Raw genomic sequence first — 20,915 nt, 5'->3', positions numbered from 1 at the left:
ATGAATAAAACTACAAGAGGGAACAGCAAGACCAAAATGCACAATGTGCATAACCAAACTAATGTGTATTAAATCTGAAATCCTTAAATACTGTCTCAAGAAATAAAATGCAGCTGCATATTTTTGTGTCATAAATATATAGAAAACTGCTGAAATACCTACTGTAATTTACTATCTCTGTCCTTTGTTTATAACTAACTAATGAACTGATTTCTTTGTACAGTATATTATAGCAGCACCAGATAGCAGTGCTATGGTTAAGGTTGTGTCAGCGTTTCCATTATAAATCCTGTTTTTCAGGGGTTTATAACTCAGCTGTGAAAATGCAGCCCAGGCTAAAACTTGGCGTACAAGGTCTCTGCCAGGAAGCACATTTATTTTACAAATTTCCCCAAAATGCCTCTTGGAATATTCTGGTATTATATAAACATAAATTATAGAAATACAGTAAAAGTTTACTAGTTTAGAACTCTGCATTTGCTTAACTATAGAAATAGGTTTGATTTAATAAAGGAGGAAAAAAAAAAAAAAGCTTGTTCTTTTATAAATGACAAGCTAACACATCTTGGCTCTTGAAAGAGCAAAAAATTAATATTTTTAAATCCTTTGAAACATTGCTCCTAAGCAGAGCACTGTTTTTTTGTGCCCTGGAATATTTTCATGCTAAATAAAACACAGTGCTACAGAATTAGATTGTTGAACATTTACCATGGGGTCCACAAGCTGTGAGTGAACTTGCATTAAACCTCACATTAATAAAGCGCTTGATCACAAGAAGCCTGTGTGTCTAGCTCTCTGTTTGGCTCAGCCAAATGCCATTTGGCTATCAAAGACCTGTTTTGATTAGCAACTAGTGCCAAGAAGCTGGGAGAGGAGTGGCTTGTAGAAACGAGAAACGCTTCTTTTCGCAGTTAATCACCCAAAGAGGAGCAGGAGAAAACACAGAATAGCCACGGCTGAGAAGCAAATCCAAAATCAGCCCCAGGGACAACAAAACATATCACAGGTCCCCATCCTGCCAGTCACCAGGGCTGCCAGGCTCTGCTGTGGAAAGCTCATGGCCAGGGATGGAGCTACCTGACCTAGAGCCCCCCAGTTTCCAGCTCTGGAGGAATGCTGTCGTTAACATGCCTCAAAGGAATCGTGGAGAAAGAATGCGACGGCCAAGTTACAACAGCAAAAACCACTGGTCAGCACAAGGGATGGTGTTATAGGAGAGGCTGGGAGTGGAAGAGGGGCAGCAGACAGTGGGGTAAGGAGCACTGCAGTCTCCCTGCCTGTTCCCTCAGGCAGCACACACTCCCAGGCTTGCCACAGGGGGGAGTGACCAGGTCCTCCTGTCCCGTTTGTGCTGTCCATGCCCAGCCTGACCTGAGGTTTCCAACACCATCTTTTTCTGAGATTCCCCCACAATTCCATCCAAGGATGGCTGCTGCATCCCAAGAACAGTTGTCATCCCCACCCACACAGCATTAGAACACAGAGAAGATGCCATTCAACTTTTTTCATGCTGCTTCCTCTGTCCACAACCTTATGTCTGCAGGTAGGCTGTAGCCCCAAGCTGAGGAGCAATGTCAGAGGTGCAGCAGAATTCGGGCAAAGCTGACTGTGAGCTGCTCCAAGCACAAAACCAGCATGCCACAAAAACCACTGCAGCACAGCAGCCACTCTCGGGGCCCAAGGACCACAACCACAGCACCTCTAGGCACCACAGAGCAGCTCCCTCCCACAGCTACTCCTCTCTGATGAACACCTGAACTGCAGGCATAGTTTCTTGCAGAGCCTTCCTACATCCCTGTGCATCCACACAAGACCATCCACAGCCTTGGCCTGAGGCTGCTGAAACAAAACCACTCAAGCTCCAGCACGACCATCACAGATATTCCATTCCCATCTGCCATGGGAAGTATTTGAGAAAAAAATCACTGTGGCGCATTCAGGACCGCTTATGTTAAACAATAACAAGGAGAGAAGTGTGTGAGAACAAACACGCCGTAGCTCACACCAGGTCATGTGTCACCCCTCCGGAGCAGGGAGCAAGCAGGTCCTCCCCCAGCACCATGAGCCCGTGCGACACAGGCAGAGGCTCTGCTGCAGCTGCAGAGCCAACGCTCCCCACGCGAAAAGCAAGTCCACAGTAGAAGCGGGAACATTTGACCGACTGGTGGCTGAAGACACAGCAGTTGCCAACAAGAAAGGCAGACCAAATGTTATTGACAGCAGAGGGTTGGAGGGGAAACCACAGAAATTCCCTGCGTCAAGGCTGCACGGCACTAACATTACCCACTGCAAAGCCAAGAGATGGGCTGCACCAATCTAAAATACATATTCTGTTAATTAAGGATGCAAAATGGATCTTTAATTCCTCGCTGGGTCAGTTTCTGATGAGTGTCTATTCCATTGGCAATGATGTCTGACTATCCCAGGCTGCAGTATTATTGTATGTTTCTTTAAGAAAATACATAGCATTTGCAATGAAATATAGAGGATATGCCATAGTGTTTCTGATTATTAAGCTAAATAGCCATGTAAAATGAGTAGAGCATATTGGCACTGATTCTTGCTGCACTGAGGCTCCTTTGTGAAATTAGTTAATTAGTATCCCCCCCATCCCAAACTTCACTTGAATAAATTTGTGGTTAGCACAAGTATGAAGAATTTTGCTTCTCTTGGCTAATTTTTTTCTCTCTTCCCCCTTTTTCAAAGGAAACTTCCCTATCTATTGGGATAGCAGGGTTCACTTTGGATAAAGATGACTGGCTGAAGAAGTAACATTAGCAAAAGTGTATTTTGTGTAGCAAAAGAGCTGCCCATACTCTCTCTGAAAGTAATTGTTCATCACAGCATACAGGGAAGCAACAGATTCTGCAGACTGTTATAAACTTGTTAATTCTTTAATAAATTAGCCACAAAACCTGTGTTAATTAACTAGTAAAAATGCGTAAGGATTCTTTGAGAAAAAAAATCATATGGACTAGAAAAGTGCATGCTGAATGCTATGTAAAAAATACAGGTTTTTTAACTCAATTTCTGAGACTTTTACAACAAAGTACAGAGAAAGACAGATTAAATTATGTTCTGACTGCATACATGAATAAGCCCAAAGGGAACCTCTGTATATAGTTATCAGTGGCACTGAAATCTGCTTAGGAAAGCAACAAGTCTTTTGTTCTGTTGACAACAGTTATTACAATTAATTCATTTTGTGATTGGTATTTGCACTGAGTGACAAGGTGTTATTTTACCTCAGTAAAAGTTAAAATGGTAATACCTACATGTGAAATAACACTGAGTTTGCTATCACTCACTCAAGAAAAGAAAAGACTCCCTTCAGAAATGCCTGCTCAGCCACCACTCCTGCAAACCTGAAGTGTTAGCATCAGGCTTCTCCTGCTCTAATTTCCCCAGATTTGCTTTTTTTGCTCTTCTAAAAGTTTCTTTGGAAGAAGAAGAAAAAAAAAAGTTGTCTACTTTTCAGTGGGAGACGGAACAAAGCGTAAGTGAGCAGAGCAAAGGGGCTCAGTGCACCTCGGGGTGAGATCCAGGCTGTAGATGCAGGATCTGCAGATGCAGGCTGCCTGCCCAGGGTGCCACTGCCGAGGGCAGGGGACACAGCATCTCCCAGGCTGTCCCGACTGCAGCAGGAGCTGGCACAGCCAGGGGTGGTTCTTGGGTTTGGGGGAGGGTGTCGGGGGCGGGGGGACACACAACAACAGGCTCTGTCTTATCGGGGTAGGAGAAACCCAACTATGAGCAGTGCCAGGGTGCCCTCCATGCCGTGAGAGCCATGAGAAGGAGTGTCCTTCTCCCCCTCGGCTGCAGTGCCCTGTGCTGGTGGGATGCTCTCTGACCCCTCTGACAACAGCGGACTTGCTGCAGCCCTGCTCCTTGCGGGGACACGGGAGGCACCAAGCCCCGAGCAGTCCCTGGTGGGAAGAGGAGGCTGTGCTGTCGCCGGAGGCAGGGCAAGGTGCAAGGCAGATGCTGGTGCTGCGGGAGCCGTGGAGCTCAATGCAAAAGCTACGAGTTAAAGAGCTTCGGGGCCACTTCCCATGCTGCTGAGACCTGCCCATCCCAAGTGCCACAAGGAGAGGGATCTGTGCAGAGGCTGAGGGAAACCTGCAGAGCTGCACAGCACCAGCAGGGAAGCTGAGACCCATTGCAGGTACCCACGTCAGACCCCACACCTGGATCCAGCCCATCTGTGCCCGTACGTGTCAGCAAGAGGAGGGGGCCCCTTAGCAGACCCTCAGCTGCCCACTTCCAGCACAAGAAAAACAAAACAAGGAGCAAGGAGAGCTAGATAACATGAATTTTGCCTTTTGGAGCAGCACCCAGCAAAACAAGGAAAGTTTGCAGCACTGGCAAAAGGCAAATAACCCATTAGCTATGGATATTTCAGCACGTCTCTACTTTTATTATAAGTTAGCCTCTCTAAACCATTGACTTAACAGAGAATCATTATAAATCCCCATTTTGAATTTTTTTATTAGCAGTATTTATCACCTTCTCAAAATCAATCCTATATTTTTAAATTAAAACAAATGACTACTTGTACTGCAATCAATATGAGTACATTTCCCTTTTTTAAAAGGAGAAAAAAATGGAATACAAAGAAATGTCCTCCTTTGGCTGCATCAATCCAATTTCAATATAATTCAATATTTAATAAATATAATCCTCCATGTCTGTGCAGGGAAACATCATAAAAAATGCAAAAGGTTTCCTGGTCTCAGATAACTTGTATGAAACAAAGTGTTTCCATATTCCTTCCATAAATACTGCAGTCTTACTGTTTTGTTCTTCCTGCTTAACAGAGTTTGCTCTGATTATGTATGAAAGGTGGTTTACATATTTCATGATTAAAAATCCAAAATGCTACCTACCATCTCAAAAAAAATTATCATTTTTATCTCTTTGTGTTTCTTTGAGTTGTCATTTTTTAAAGGGGGGGGGGGAGGAAAACCTTATATAATACCTAATTTGTACATCTGTGGTTTCCCTCTGACTTGTGTAGGCACCATATGTTTTTAATTATCATAATAGCCTTAAAGAACCTGTTCAGTGGGAAACACATATGATCCTTTTATTACTGGTTTGTAATTTAAACAGTTTTAACAGAAAAGGTCTGGCTATAAGGGACTGAGAAGCACAAAGGTCTAAAAACCCTGTTATTGACCTCTGAAAGCATGAGTTCAGATCCCACCCACCGAGGTGGGACCTGGCTCTCCTGCCTCTGACAGAGGTAATCAGTCGCATGTGAAACGGCTCTTCGGGACCTTAAAAGACATAATCTCCAATCTCAAATGACTCCTCGTTTCAGTCAACCCCTGACACAATGAGACCGGACTCTATAAACATTATCGGGTGCCCGATCTGCGCTTTCTTCTCCCTGGCAAAAGCTCACAGAGCAATGGTGCTGCAGGAGAAGCCCTGAGAATGCCAGAAGCCCAGAATTTCAGCAATTCTCATTAGTCATTGCCCTTTCAAATTCCCAGTTTTGTCCTTTATGCAAACGCAAGACTGGTGAGCACGCCAGTATCCCAGTCATTCCGAGGTAGGAATTAAATTTAACAAGTTCAATTCACTCCTGATTCTGGACATCTAAACACATAATCAGCCTGATAATGTTATTAATTACCATTCAAGTGACAACCTTTGACACTGGCATGCTCCCACACCCTCCCTACTCCCAACAACTCAAACAGAAAATTGTTGGCATGAAAACCCACAGTCTTATGAACCAAAATTGCAAATAACAGGCACTGAACATACAACGGGGAGTGAGCAAAATCCCCCTTTTCAGAGAGAAAGCAGAGGCTCACACAACAGCTCAGTCACTTGACCCAATATGAAAATCTGCACATCTTCATCCCCAACCAGATAATTTTCACCCCAAACAAAGATCTGGGGGGGAGGGGGGGGAAGGGGGGGAAGACAGCCTGGCTAAAATTATACCGAGGCTGGAAGTCGTTATGGCTCCATCTCAAGAGATGGATGGTGTCCTCATTAGAACGAAGCTTTATTTAGATGGACAGACAGAATCCTTATTAGAACATTAGGCTGAAAAGTTTAAATGTCAGGAAATACAAAATTAGGATTCTGCAAATAAATGCTGACTTGGAGAAAAAAAATCTTAGAGCTCCCTGCACAGATCCCGCTGGAGATACTTAGGAAAAATGCAATCACTGAGGAATGGAAGTAGCCTGTGCCCATCTAACCCTTCAAAGGTATTCTTGGAAAGCTGTTTCACAAAAGCCAGAGGAGATCCCTCTTCTTGGGCAAAGTGGTTTCCACTTGTGATCTCTCACTATCAGCTCAATCCCTGGCAGCACATTGAGCCCAGAGGGAAGGGGGGAACTCAGGAGCTGCCACTTCCCACCACCCATTTTAGGGTCCAGAGAAGGACATGCTGATGTTGGACTCCCATTTCCATCTGCACAGACCCCAAAACCTGTGAATCAGCCATTCTTTGCCCTTCCCTTTCTCATTTCCCACTCCCAGGCCCTCTGCTTTCTCCAGGGAAACTCAGGTATTTTGCAGTGATGGAAACACAGCTTAATTAACTTGCATACAAAAAAGGTGGTCATTGTTTTCCATTTTACCTGAAAGCTAATGGATCTTGGGATACCAGACGTGGATGCTCAAAATCCCCTCTGCAGCCTTTCTGGTGACTTGTCGTCTCTTGGTTGCCTTTGGTGCCCACGGATCTCTGCCGAGGTAATATGTGAGCTATTGCACACTAAAAGCAGATTTTTGAGAGAGGAAGTGCGTGCACACACATACACCCAGCACCCACCCAGGCACCCTCCACCCCCTCATCCTGCACCCCCTCATCCTCCACCTTGCTCCTGCACCAATCCTGAGGAGGATCTTCTTGTCTCCCCAGCTTCCATGGGTCAGGTAGCAAAGGCAAGGCAGGATTTGCTCCTGAGAGAGCAGAGCTTTGCATGGAGTGATCCTTAGCCCTTATCTCAGCGTTATGGGAAAGGGCTGTGGGTGCTGCTGTCCCCCACACTTTGCTGGGACAGACCCAGACAGCTGGTGAGATGGATGTGCTGATGGAAGAGCCATCCCCACCAGCCTCCCCGGGCTCCCTATTCTTCCCATATGCAGCAATTCCCTCATGGCAGAGGGTCACCCACCTGCACGTCTTGGGCCTGTCCCCTTTGCCAGGGTCTAAGGCCTCCACACTGAACTTTCTAATTGGGGAAGAAGGGGATGCTTATGGAAAAAGATTTCCTGCTGGAAAATGTAAAAATAAATAAATAAACAAATAGATAAATAAGTAAAAAATCTTGCATTTGATCTTCAAAATAAACACAGATTTTTTTTCTTTGTATATTTGGGGATTTTTTTTTTTTCTCCAGTATGAATCCAATGAAAATTTAGTTTTCCTTTCCCACAGCCTCACCCATAAATCATTGGGATGAAGTTTTCTGGTGAAACAGAAGTGCTCAGTGTTTAGCTTACAACATGGGGAGAAAGGCAGGGACCATCCCAGTTGCAATCAACCAACCAGAGGATGATCTCTGAGCAGGCAAGCCCAACCCTTGCACAGATAGGTTTGTGTACCTCTCACACCACCTGCTAAACAAGTGACTCTGCCAGACCCCAGCAAAGGAGGGAGCACTGCCTCGCCTTTGGAAAGACACACAGGATCCATCCATCCATCCATCCATCCATCCATCCATCCATCCATCCATCCATCCATCCATCCATCCATCCATCCATCCGCTGAAGGGATGTCTGCCACCACCAAGTACAGTCAGCCCAGGGACCTTTCATGCTACAGGTCTCCAGCAAAGCATTTCCACCTTGTCCTCTTCTTCTCCCATACATGAATGAACACAGTTCTACCTTAAGAGAAATCCCAGCTCTGGGCCTGAGAAAACTCTTCCTTTTTCTCTTTAAGGACCCTCCTCTCACAGTAAGGATCCTCCAAATTTCCAAAAAGTGGATAACAACAATACCACTGTGATCCCATCTGCACACAGCAATGGCACTGTAATGCATAGAGCATAAACCACCAAATTCCCACAGACAGCATCTGTCTTACTACAAACAATGGACCATTATCTTGTAAATAATTCTGATTAAGCTGCAGCATTTTCCCCAAACAAACAGTAGGGGAGCAGAGGGTGAGGATTTTTCTAGTGGGAGTGCCGGTTTTCTCCTTCCCCAGCACTGACACTCAGTTTTTTATTCAACTGATTGGCCCCCTCCCCTCCCTGCTCTGTCCCCCATGGCTTGGTTTTCATCTTCTGACCTTATCCTGCTGTCAATCATTTTGGCAACTAAGGAGAGAGCCGACATGTTAATGGGATTCCCACCTCTATCCTTTGGGAAAGCTTTTCTGATTTGTTTTTTTTTTTCTTTTTCACCCCAATGTACAGTTATACAATGATTAATGAATATGCCCACGGACTCTCCCGTTGTTAAACGGTTCTCAGCCGCACCACTGGTTGTGTTGATGCTGGTCAGAGTTTGGAGACATCTGGCTGTGCTGGTGATGCGTCCCAGTGCGTTTGGCACCTGGATGAACACGGCAGGGCAACAGACTTTGCTGGGCAAAAGCTGCCACCCTCTTCAGGCTCTCAGCAGGGAGAGCAGAGCCCTCAGTGCTGGCAGTGGGGAGCGGGGCAGGGGGCTCTCCTGGGTGCCCCAGCACCCCCAGGAGCTCTGCACTCCTCTGCACTCCTGGCAGTTGAACAGGTTTACCAGGATAGTCTAAAAGGATTTCAAAGAAAACCAAGCACACCAACTGATACAGGGTTAGGTGTGCAAAGGAAAACAAACAAGATACAATTAGGCCTAAGGTGGCCTTTCTCCTAAGGTCCCCAAACTGATCTATGTGGTGGCTGAGAACTGAGGATAGCCCCCGAAAAATCCTGAATTCCATCTTTAACCTGTTCATCTCAATGCACAAACCTTTTCTTGCATGTTTCTCCTGATAAATGTCACATCTCTGTGTGTCTGAAGTGTTGGTTTTCCTTCCCTGCATCCTCTTAACTTTCCTTGTTATACATGTGAGCTGTTTGGGATCAAACACGCTTCCTAGATTGAATAAAGAAATAAATAATATAGAGCAGCAAGGGCTAATCTAGGATTTGAACATTGAAAAAAGCAGGCATTAAAAATTTTAACTTTCAGTTGTGAGCTGAAGTCACTGCCATTCAAAAAAAAAAACAACCCAGAAACACCAGTTCAGCCACCAGACCAGCAAGTGTGAGCAGCAACACCAGGATTTGCTGAGCACCATGGTCACTGAGCATCACTCTAAACCTGAAAAGAGGGACAGACTGTGGCAGAGAGTGTGGCAGGACCACAGTCTTGCCAGGGACCTGCTCATATGGGCACAGGACAGGAGGACCTGGAGGCTGGCAGTAGGCTGGGGAGTGAGCAGCTCACCAGACACATTGCTGAGCCATCACCTACACCGTGGCCAACACCCATCAGCTCAACCCAGCTGGCACTCCATAGAGCCCTGAGATAAAAATTCATGGATTTGGTGAAAAGATATTATGGCTAAAGCACGGCAAAGCTGCTGCAGGGAGCCCCTAAGACAGGTTTTGATGTTGGGTTCAGGCTCACCTGCACTGCTGGGGCACAGGAGGGATATACACACCCAACATGTATTTGCAATGTGTGTTTATTTTCATCAATAAATTCTTATAGCTTACTGGAGTTATATCAGAGAAGGAAGCATTTGTACATTGAGGACTTATATAATGTTCTTCATCTTCAAAGTGCTTTATAAACATTAATTAATTCATTTATCCTCACAGCACTCCTACCAGGGAGATAAGTACTATTATTTTGCATTTCATAATGGAGAATCCAAAGCGGAAAACTTATTTTTTTTCCATGGTCAGTGAGTGAATCACAGGTAGACCAGCAGGAGGAGTGAGGATTGCCAGCTTCTAAATGGGATCCCACCCCTCCCCAAATCTTTTTTAAACAACTCATGTTCTGCCAGAGTCATGGCACATATCGAGATATGCCTTGGGTTTTTCCTTCAGTAAGAGATAATTAAGGAACAATTCCCTCTCTGATCCCCAGCATGGCATGCTATTTTCTACCCCACTGTTGCTCTGCAGCTGAACAATGGCTGTTCTATGCAGGGAACGGCGCTACAGACGCCCCGGATCAGAGGAGATCGGCTTAAGGAAACTGGCTGGGCCCGCGTCTCGCTCTGGGGACAATGGGGAGGGCGAGGCAGCTTGGGTGCAAATGCCTGACGTGGAGGGGGGCTTCAAGAACACCTGTTTGTAAATGGTAATGCTCTGGGCAGGGGCCTCTGCTCGCTGAAGTCACTCACATCCAGCATACCTATCTAGAAATTTCATGGAGTAGGAAAATTGCTGTGGGTTCCAGTATTTGGTCAGTTCTAAGCGCAGTCCTTTCATGCTGGCGTGGGAGGGATGCACAGTGCTCCTGGTTCACCTCTGTGGTGCTGCTGTAAATAAACCTCTTTCCTGTCTGCTCCTTGCCAGCAAATGTGTGTCTGCTCCAAAAGGCAATAACAGTTACTGTGAGCTTGGGAGGCTCGATTTCAAAGCATCTCAAAAACAAAATTGTTACCGGGTCTTCTAAGGAAGTGTTCAGATCAAGGAACTTAAAGCAACATTGGGGATGACAAATTGGAGGAAAAACCCCATAATTCTATAATTTCTGAGAAAGACACCTGTTAAAATCCTCGTTAGAGAAGAGCTTGGCCACCCTGACTTTTTTCCTACTAGTTTGTGTTCTGAAAAAAATAAAAATGCATAAAGCCCCAAAATTTCTAGGTAATTTCCTAGCTCAAAAAAGATACGCTCATTAGCAAAGTACGCCATGGTTTATGCAGAAGATATGACCACGTCCTGCTGGGGAAAGGCCTGTACCTAGATGTTTCTTCAGAACAATCAGAACAATTGTTTAGTGATAAATGTTTTTTGCATATGACTCATCAACCCTTGAAAACAGGAGTCCTTATACAATACAAGTGCTGACACAGCCTTCACTTGAGTAGTATGACTGCAGCTGTATAATTACAACTTTAGATTTGATGTTATGGACCTTAGGTTATGCCATTCAGACAAATGCTCCATTGTATTAGAGATATTTTTTCCTTAGTCATATTGCCCACTGGACAATAAGGACTATATTCACAGCTCACTGCATAGAAGTTTAGGCATGTAACAGCCAGCGGTATTACATAAAATGAGATTATACCCTATGGGGGTTAAATGGATTCATAATTGCCACTTTTTGTCTTTTTTTTTCTTTGCTTCTAGTTGGTACTTTTTTGGAAGTGCTCTCCAAATAAAAGGAAGAACAATCTCACACTGAGTCTGGATAAATGTTACAGTTGTCTCACAAATGCTGTATTATTTCTAGCCCTTCCAAAATAATATAATTGTCCTACTGCTGAACTACAGATTTTTCTCAGTATGACACAGAACAGTAAAATGTCAGGTCCTGACTCATGGTGTTTTGGTGGAATAAATAAAAAGTACCAATATGCTATTCAGAACTGACAGCATTAATGAAGACGTGACACCAGGAGCCCGAGCCATGGTTTCCTTTGGCTCCCATTGTGTGCTCAGTGGTGCACCGAAAAATGGGCCACCTGTTATGGGCCCCATCCTGGAAACACTTACCATAGACCGGGGTGATAGTACCGGGACTGGCACGGCTGGTTGCTCGTTATCCTATGCTGGCTTTGCCTCGGGAGACTCGTGCATGGGTCTGAGGAGGGAGCCTAGTCCCAGGATGATTATCACATGTTCTTTCCATGAGAGTTCAGGACTACCTGCAGTATCGAGGGCTGTGACTTCACGTAAGGCTGGGCAAGATTAACCAAGAGAGATCGCTCCCAGGCTGGATGCTCCTGTATTTCTCCACTGGGATAGATGCTGAATCCCCATCGCTGACTAAGGCTGTAGGGGCTGGACACAAGTATTTAGCTCACCCTGGCCAAGCACACAGGCACTAATACTTACACACTTAATCCACCCACACAGTGCTCATTTTCAACCCAGTGGCATCCACAAAAATTGCTGTTGGATTTTAATAGTGACAGAGGAGAAACAGGCCCACCATTCCCAAGGTACTTTCTTTGACAGTGGAAACAAGTCAAATGCCCCCCATTATATATCTGCCTAATCTTACTTGGCACCATTCTAACGCCTCAGAACACGGCATTTTTAATAAATAGCATTTACAAGGCCAACAAGAAGCTTTGCAGAGTTTGCCTCTCAAAGCATCAAGCAACTGTGGATCGCATGAGTGGTCTTCGGTCTACAAAAAGGTACAACAGTTTCTCAGAGAGTTTCTTTGAATGAATTAACAAAATGACTCAAAACTGCACTAATGGTTAACAGCTTTTTTTTATTAGCAACACTGAGATAAGTTATTGAAGCATTTTAGTATTGTTTTACATTCCATTCAGAAGTGACCTAACTTGTAACTCCATATACATTTAAAGATATAGTTTGACACTTATTCAGAAAGCAACAATTATTAAAACTTACATACCTTCATTACCAGGAAACCTTAATATATTTTCTAATTACTTCCAACAATACTCTATTCCAAAGCACATGATAACCCACTAGAAGTTTACACATTTCACTTCAATCACAGGTTTTAAATTGTGGATGTCAGAGTGCTGTTCATTGAATTTTACTGTCTTTCTTGGTTAATATTGGAAAACCTGGCACAATATATTAAGCTAGAAATATTGCTTAAAGAATATGAAAAAAGATAACTACAGTATTTTTTCCTGCTAAAGCATTACAAAATACAGGACCATTAAAAACTCAAATAGAAATGACAATAAATAACCTTAAAAATGTTAAGAGAATTTTCACTCATACTAAAGTCCATTCCCTAAGCTTGCCAAACACATAAATAACAGAACATATTCAGGACCGCTATTTTTGTACTATTATGATGGTTTGTTATATATTGTGGATGTATTGTGTATACATAGATTAATGCTTACACTTAAGGTATATATTTTTTTTCTTTGCTGAAACAATTAATAAGCCTCAGGTAATTATTTATCCCTGGCACTACAGGTATCTAGATGGGTGGGAGCAAACCTCAGAAATTCCAGATATGCAATACTGAGCATAACAAGATCATCTCTGCATAAAGATATTCTAAATTCCTTAGATTACAAAGATGAATTTGGTTATTTATTTCTGAAAGCCTGTAACATAAAATTATAATTGCTGTCAAATTAATTGTTTAAAATTGGCCTCATAATAGGTATTAATCGTACACTTAGTTTTGACTTACAAGAATGTCTAAATTGCTCGTGTTTATGAGTAGTTATAGGAAATACTATATCTCAGACACAAGAATGTATATTCCTGAACCAAAACACAAACCAGAGCATTGTCTCACTTTGGAAAGACCTGGAAACATCTCTATGCCTCGGCCTAATCCTAAATTATAATTTAAATTTGACCTGGATATGACAAAAACAATAAGAATATATTGTTTGGGGGATGAAACTTAGAGTAAAATCATAGAGCTCTAAGCTTACATCATTATTTTGTCTCTGCAAAGAAAAGAAAAGCCTTTCTGTGCTAGGGATTTGCCTTCGTGCGGCTGGCCACTGATGTCTGAAATCAAGGCACATACCAAGGCCTCCTTTTGCAAACACAATCCCCCTTTCAGATCTGGTGCTGGGAGGGACTGAATGCCTCCAGTCTCACTGGGAATAGGAGGTACTCAGCACTTAGCTGTATCAGATATTTTAGGGGTTAATTTCCAGAAACACAAATGGAATGGGAATGTCACACCACAATATGAAAAATGGTAAGAACTTAAAGTTTCCGACAGTAAACAAAATGGTGATACCAAACTTATCACCTGACCAATTTCTGATACAACAAAATACAATCAAATTAAATTACATGAATATAAGCAATGAAATTTAAAGTCAAATAAACATAGGACCTGATTCTGCAATCCTTAGTCATGTAAGTAGTCCCACTCATCAAGAATGAGGGATGCAAGATTGGGCCCTTAGCTTCTGCTTAGGAAGTCAGTGTTGATTCAGACAGTATCTTTTCTAGCCAAAAATATGCAGCAAAAGGAAAGTAACATAAACAAGGCTAAATGTCAACAGTGTTTGCAGACTTACAGACACCATCCATTTGTTTGTACTGAAATGACTAGCGAACCATTTGGCAAATACAATGCTATTCACAGACCAGCCCTTTTATCCAGCAAGACAAACTTCACTGGATCACTGGCATTCCCAGTTAATTAAAAAAAGGAAGCAAGCCATATGAGTTTGGTTTGATATTGCCATGCAAATGGCACTGCGACATCCAGAAGTGTGTCTGAAACCCGGGTGGGGGCCGAGGTGCTGATCTCCCGTTCAGCAGAACAGTTCATACTCTACAAGCAGGCCTTGGACCTCCTAACTGAAACTAAGAAACCTCTTCAAAAGCACGATAATGGGGTAAAGAAAAGTCTGCTGTAAAACTTCCATATCATTTCATTCTGCCTTGAAGGAAAAGAATATTCTGGTTACTCCTCCAACTGCAGATCAGTACAAAGAGTTACTTAAATGCATTTCACACTTTAAATGAGCAGGAGTACTACAATTTGCTGCAGTAGAATGACCTTCCATTGCCTTGTAGATGTCCTAGAGCTTCAATATATCAGGCCTTTTGCTTCTTAATACAGATTTTATAATTAAAAGAGCTGCAATAAGGATTCAAGTGAAGCCACCACAAACAATTAAAAATCTTTTCCCGTGTTTCACATGTTGGTGGTAGTTCTGAAGGGGTTAGCATTATGATCTTTTTGGTTTTGACACCTGTGGCAATAAGCAATTTACAACAACTAAATTCACTATTTAAACATTGGGGTAGAGCACTATAATTATGTGACAATAAAGCTGTAATAATCTGCCACAATCGATCTTCCCCTTGCCCAGCCCTCTTGTCTGCGCTGCAGTTCCACATTTAGAAGGTATTTCAGAAAGTTACAATGCTGAACATTTTAGTAATTCTGTGCAATGTTGAACACTTTCTGTTGCAAAGGAAACTGAAAGTGCTCAGACCCTTTGCAGGATCAGAACTCCAAAGCTGTTCCTATGCATCAGAGGGGCCTGCCCTGTTTTCATACAGTGAAAGAAGTGATAATGGGGTGGAGCCTGAGCAGAAGAAAACAGCACTAATTGCAGAGGAAAGCAAGCATGAATGGAAGCAAATTAGATTTACAGAGACAACATGGAACTAATACTTTTGGACATCATTAAGTGTGGGTTCAATAGCACTAACCCATTAAGCAGCCAGCTAACGCCCAGGACTATCTCTGGCCAATCGTTCTGTAGCCCACCAGCTCTTCCTGGAAAGCCTGACTACTTCTCAAGGAGAAAGTGCAATTAGGGAAATGTTACCATCTTAGTGACAAAGCAGAAAAAATTAAAGGAAAGGAGAGATAAAGGAAAGGGTCTTGTCATAAAGGGTCTTGTGCAGGAATCACATGGAACAGGAGGTAGAACATTATTGTGATACAACCACGTATATGGGAAGACAAGCAGAAAAAGAGATAAGCATAAATAGAAAGAAAAACAGATCTTCCAAAACTTAAATACAAAGTAGTTCTAGAACCTCCAAGCTTAACTTCTCAAACCAGCAAGGGCTGTGAAAGCAGAGTACACAGGTGCTCAAGACAGCTACCAAGCCATCGCCCAGACATCCCCTCCATGGTGGGCTACTGGCTGCCAGGCAGCAAAGAAAGACATGGCATCTCCTTAGAAACTGTGTGGTAGCAAATATTAACAAGATCAACTCCTAGGTACAGTCACTTGAGCCTCCAAAACCAAGTACAGTTCAGGAGTAACTCTAGAATCATTAATGCTCTTTTCTTTCTTTCTTTCTGTTCAATTCCTATTCTGCTACGCTAGGAGAAATATTACAAAAATTTGTGATTTTTCTCAGCAGCATTTTGACATGAAAATTTCTTTATTATGCAGTAATTATGGTTCTTTCGTAATTGTGTCTTTCATTCCTACAGCCTGAAGCGTGATAGGAGCATAAATGAATTATGTGTACATCATCAATCTCTCTCATTCTACATGCAGGGAAACTGAGGACTGCTTCCCTATGTGTGGTGACTTTCCAAAACAACAGTGTGAGTTAATTTCCTCTAGAAATTAAACCCTTTTTGCACCAGGATTTGTACTTAAAAACTGACCCACTATCTTAAGGTAAAATCTGCCATCTAAAAATGATCCGCATGGATCGCTGAAAATCCCAGCTTGTTTTTGGGCAGCCAGACATTTAACTCAATTAGTGTGGCCAGTCAAAGGATGCAATCTCAGCTCACTGAAGCTGACACATTTTACTTCTATTTTATTTCTTCTGTATTCCATATGCAGAAAGAGCACCATGCCTTGCTGTCTGATTGTGCAAGGACTTTTATCAAATGTATCAGTGTTCTCTCTTGAGGTGTCAACAACATGCATATCACTGGCTGTAAAAGGACAGGCAAACACACGGAGTCTCCCCAGATACAAAGGAACACAAGAATCAGGCCTTGGAATCAGATGCTGGAGGTGGATCTCAAGTTTTCTGATCTGCCAAGCAGTAGAGGGGACAAAGGGACCAGGACTTTGGTCATGAGCTTCGTGCAGAAGGGAAGGAAGGCTAATAAATGAACAGGGTGCTCCCGATCGCTAATCGGCAAGCGCAGAAACATCAGGTGAGATTCCCTGCACTAACATGCACAGATGGAGTGTGATTTCACAGTATAAAATGTCACTGAGAAAATGAAAACTCCCCAAAAACACTACTTTCACGTGGGTGGTGTCCAAGCCAACCAAACAAATGGAAAAAAAAGAAGTAGTGACATGCGGCATGTTCATACTCATCCACTTTTGCTGTGAGATATTGAGAAAAATGAAATAATGCATTTAAGTGGTCAACCTTAGTACTTACATTCTGCAAACACTCAATAGAATGTCAGTTAAGAATTTTCAAAAAGCTATTTTTGGAGGGGGGAGAAAGAAGAACTCACACTGCATTTTTGATTTTAAAAAATGGCTTAAAAAGTAGAACAGAGAAGCTTCTGTTGTTTCTTTTTTTCCTTCATACTTCAAGTCAAATCCATTATCACTGAGCAGAGCTTGTGAAAGGGATATGGTCTTTAAAATCATATAAACTCAAGCCATCATAAAATGTCTGTTGAATTGATTGGAAGATGAAACAAAAAACTAATGGAAGCAACATGACCTCATTTCAATAATAATATTAGAGGGTTTTTTCTGTTGTTGTTTTAAAAATCTTATGTCTGGGAAAAAGCATAAAGATATTTCATACAAAGCAACTAATCTTAGTTTTCCAATTTTTTCACTCGTTTGTTTAGAGACTAATTTCTCTGCTGTATTTTTTTCCTCTTTGGTAACTGATAGTACTCCACAAATAGAGAGGATTTTACCTCTCTGTTTGTGAGAGGAAAATTAAATGTAAATGAAATGTAAATTAAATAATCTATTAACAATTTTCAGTGCTGATTTTGAAGAATCTGGAAATATTTTCAAATACCTAACCTGGTTCTTATAGCACCGAGACACAGAAGTTTACAAGTAAGGTCATGCAGATACTTGGGCAGATATTGGGCTCAGTTGAAGTAATGACAAAATTGTGAAGTCACAATGCTCTAAGGGTACAAGGGAGATAAATTTTCTGTGTAGAAATCAGACTTTTTTTATCAGAACACTTGGAAAAGCAGAGAGGGACTTGAAAAAGGGCTTATGGCTTTAAGCATCTACACTCTGCTGATGAAGACAAACAAAACTTCCTCTAACCTTAAGTTAACTAGGGGAACTATGCAGAAGTGCTCACGGATTTAGGGTTGCATTTTAATTTTTCAGTCTTTAAAACTGTTGATAACATTTTCTTTTCTTTTTTTTTAACTTGAATACATTTTATTATGCATGTTCAGCTCTGACAATGAGTTTTCTGATTAGTTTGAAGGTTAAGTGAAACAAACGTTACTGAAGTTTTTGTGTCCTTTGCTGACTCTGCTTTTTAAAGTGATACTGTTTTTCAAAGGATTTACACTCTAAAATCTCTTTCAAACAAGAGCTATGCTGACAAAATAGGACAAATCAAAAAAATCCTCATTCTGCTTTTTTCCAGATAGATTCAACTTTCAGTTTTGTAAATAAGATGTGGAAGTAAAACCGTAGTTTTGTAAATCAGAGACTAATAAGGGTAAAAGGTCGTTTTGTTTGTTTGGTGTGTTGTTATTTTAATTACCTGGAGGCATATTCTTAATTAGGCAAATCACAATTTGCACAACTGCTAGTTAGAATAGTGAAAATGGTCAAGGGCAACAACTGTATGGGTGCCATTGAACAAAACCAGAAAATTATAATTACAAAAAAAAAAAAGGGAAAAAAAAAAAAGAAAAAAAAAGTCTTTTCAGCACAGGTAGACACATTCCATGCACTTGGCCTTTGATTTCATTAATGTCATGGTAATTGAACACACCCCAATTCAAAGAAAGAAAGGGGAAAAAAAAAGATAAGAGAAAGCAAGGTTTGCTTGGCAAAGTATCCAGTGTTTTTCTTGGGTTCTTACTTATATCAAAATACTGAAAAATTTGCAAGTTACCATGTAAATTTTTAAAAACTTTTTCCTCCTTTGAGTATGCTAAAGCAGTATCCCCTTCAGATGCCACTAGCACAGATAGTCTATATTGCTGCTACTCTAGTTTAAAAAGCAAGTTCTTTCTAAAATCCTGTATAAGTATGCATGCAGCACTGCTGATTTCAATGGAGTAGACCACATATAAGACTAGAATTTGGCCCACAGGGTTTAACATTTAAAAAAATGTATTACTAACAAACATGACTAAGTATATTTAAAGAGCAGCTTTATGATTCTGCACATGTGTTTTCTGAAATGGTCTAAAAGAAGGTCTAAAACTTACCACACAAGTCAGGTCTCTTGATACATCCACTAGTTGCTGTGCTACTTGCAAGTCCATTAAAGGCTGCTAAGCCATCAGAGCTGTAAGCTCTTAGGACTGACAACATGTTCATCTGCTTCTCCAGGACCTGCGGACCCTGAACTTGTTCAGGTTTCATCACTCCTTGTGCAGTTTCATGTGAGGAGAGAAGATTCTGACTGTGCCACTGCTTTTCTGAAGCTTGTGGCAGTGGTGATACAAGCCCTTGTGTTGGTTGTGAGGTGACTCCACTTTGCATATTGTCGCCTCCTTCACTGCTTTCTTTATTTAGGGCAGACAACTGCTTATTCATAATATCTGGTTCTGTGTCAATGTCCTCATCTTCAATGTTTTCTTCCTTGGAAGATTCCATATCCTCAGATGAAGCTATGTCAGAAAGGTCATCAGTAGCACTTTTATTTACAGAGTCAGAGAGCAGAATATTGGAGTCATCTTCAGATTGTGTTTTGATTTCGGATTCATTACTGGTGCAAGAATTTTGTGTTCCCGTGCCAATAACACCAGGATAAACACCGAACTGCTTATAGAAGTCTGTTGTAAAATTACAAAAAGTGGATTCCATGTGGCTGGGCCAGGCAGGGCTCTTTTGCTCTCCCAGGGTCTCTTTATTTTGTCCTTGGGTCATTTTCTCAGAAGCTGAGTCCAGCTGGCTCAGCATGTTTGAAACTCCTGCCTCCTTGCTGGACTGCACAGAAGAGGGGAGTAAGCTCACTTTATTCACTGAGGCTGAAGCCTCCCTAGACTGGTCTTTGTTGTTGCCTATGATGTTGTCTTTACGTTTAGCCTTGCCCAAGTGATTGGCCTGGAGGTGCAGAGCCATTAGTTCCATAGATGAAGTTGTAAAGGAACAAAACAAGCAGCCGTGCCAAGCAATATTGTCCTGCACAGTAACAGATGAGCCTGGGAGGGAGGCTGCGTCTGGCCTGACGGACAAGTCCAGAGGTTCATATTGTGACTTTTCTGTTTTTCGCTGTGAGGACTTGCTGTTTATCTTTTCCTCACTGCCATCTGAGCCCAGACCTTTTGCTGAAAGCGGATCTGAGAGAGCTTTATCCTTCATTTCTTTTTCTTTCTTCAAAGAACTTAGGACAAAGCTGTCCATGAAAGCTTGCAAAGACCCTTGAAAGTTCACACCGTTCCCAACCATGTTCTGGTAGGCACGGCCAAGTTCAGAGAAGTGTGTTCCTTTGGAAGATATGTCTGAACCTTTCATATTTTCTGAAGATACTTCAGATGACATGCCAGCTGCTTGTCCTTGCTGATCTCCAGAAGACAGCATTCCTGAGGTCCACTGCTGCGAGACCATGCCACTTCGGAAATCGATACCAGGAAGTCCCTTGAAGGCTCCTCTCAAAATATCTGGCCTAATAAACACAGAACTTTTACTTGATGTCTCGTCTTTGTGTTCTTGACCTGCACTCTGCCCAGAGAGCGGTCCTGCTCCATTCTGTCGCTCCCGATGGTGTCGTTCCAAGTGGTATTTGAGGGATGCAGACTGAGTACCAGCATAATCACAATGTGGACACTTGTAAGGCTTCTCACCTATGGGTATGGATAAGGAAAAAAATATGAAGAGAGTTAACTGCACTTTGGTCTATGGATGAGTGAAGAAAGAAAAAAATCAGCATTAACTGCTTGAAAACAAGAAGATCTTAGAACTAATAATTCATTTTTTAAAAAGAAATCCTTTAATCGAAGACTAATTCATAAACTGAATATTTCTAAAATGGGTTTCCAGAATGTGGGGCTATTCAGGAATGACATGGTATCTACACACAATTAGCCATCCTTTTCTTAATCTAACATGTAGAAAACTGTTGTAGAATTAAAAGCTATGATTATGAAAATGAAGCATAACAATTTCAACCACAGTAATCATTAAAAGTACAAGTTTAAAAAAAAGGGAGACAAAGAATGTAACA

At 42.1% G+C, this 20,915-nt stretch overlaps 1 protein-coding gene across 2 annotated transcripts in view; it reads right to left on the bottom strand.

The window, feature by feature from the left end:
- Positions 1-12,355: 12,355 nt before the first annotated feature.
- Positions 12,356-20,915, bottom strand: part of ZNF536 (zinc finger protein 536) — a 232,114-nt gene continuing 223,554 nt past the window's right edge. The window contains exons 6-7 of one of the 2 annotated variants that reach the window (XM_027895808.1): positions 18,955-20,535; positions 12,356-14,512 (exon numbers count right to left, since the gene is read on the bottom strand). In XM_027895808.1, the coding sequence (XP_027751609.1) occupies positions 14,499-14,512; positions 18,955-20,535 (1,595 nt within the window). In that variant the 3' untranslated portion in view covers positions 12,356-14,498. The remainder of the gene's footprint in view (positions 14,513-18,954; positions 20,536-20,915) is intronic. The other variant, XM_027895809.1, reaches the window with a different exon arrangement.

This window comes from Empidonax traillii, unplaced genomic scaffold (assembly GCF_003031625.1).
Source record: "Empidonax traillii isolate 1590-97213 ecotype Southwest subspecies unplaced genomic scaffold, ASM303162v1 scaffold470:size469199, whole genome shotgun sequence".
In the NCBI taxonomy this organism is placed as follows: domain Eukaryota; kingdom Metazoa; phylum Chordata; class Aves; order Passeriformes; family Tyrannidae; genus Empidonax; species Empidonax traillii.
This window is presented reverse-complemented; position numbering and strand designations above follow the sequence as displayed.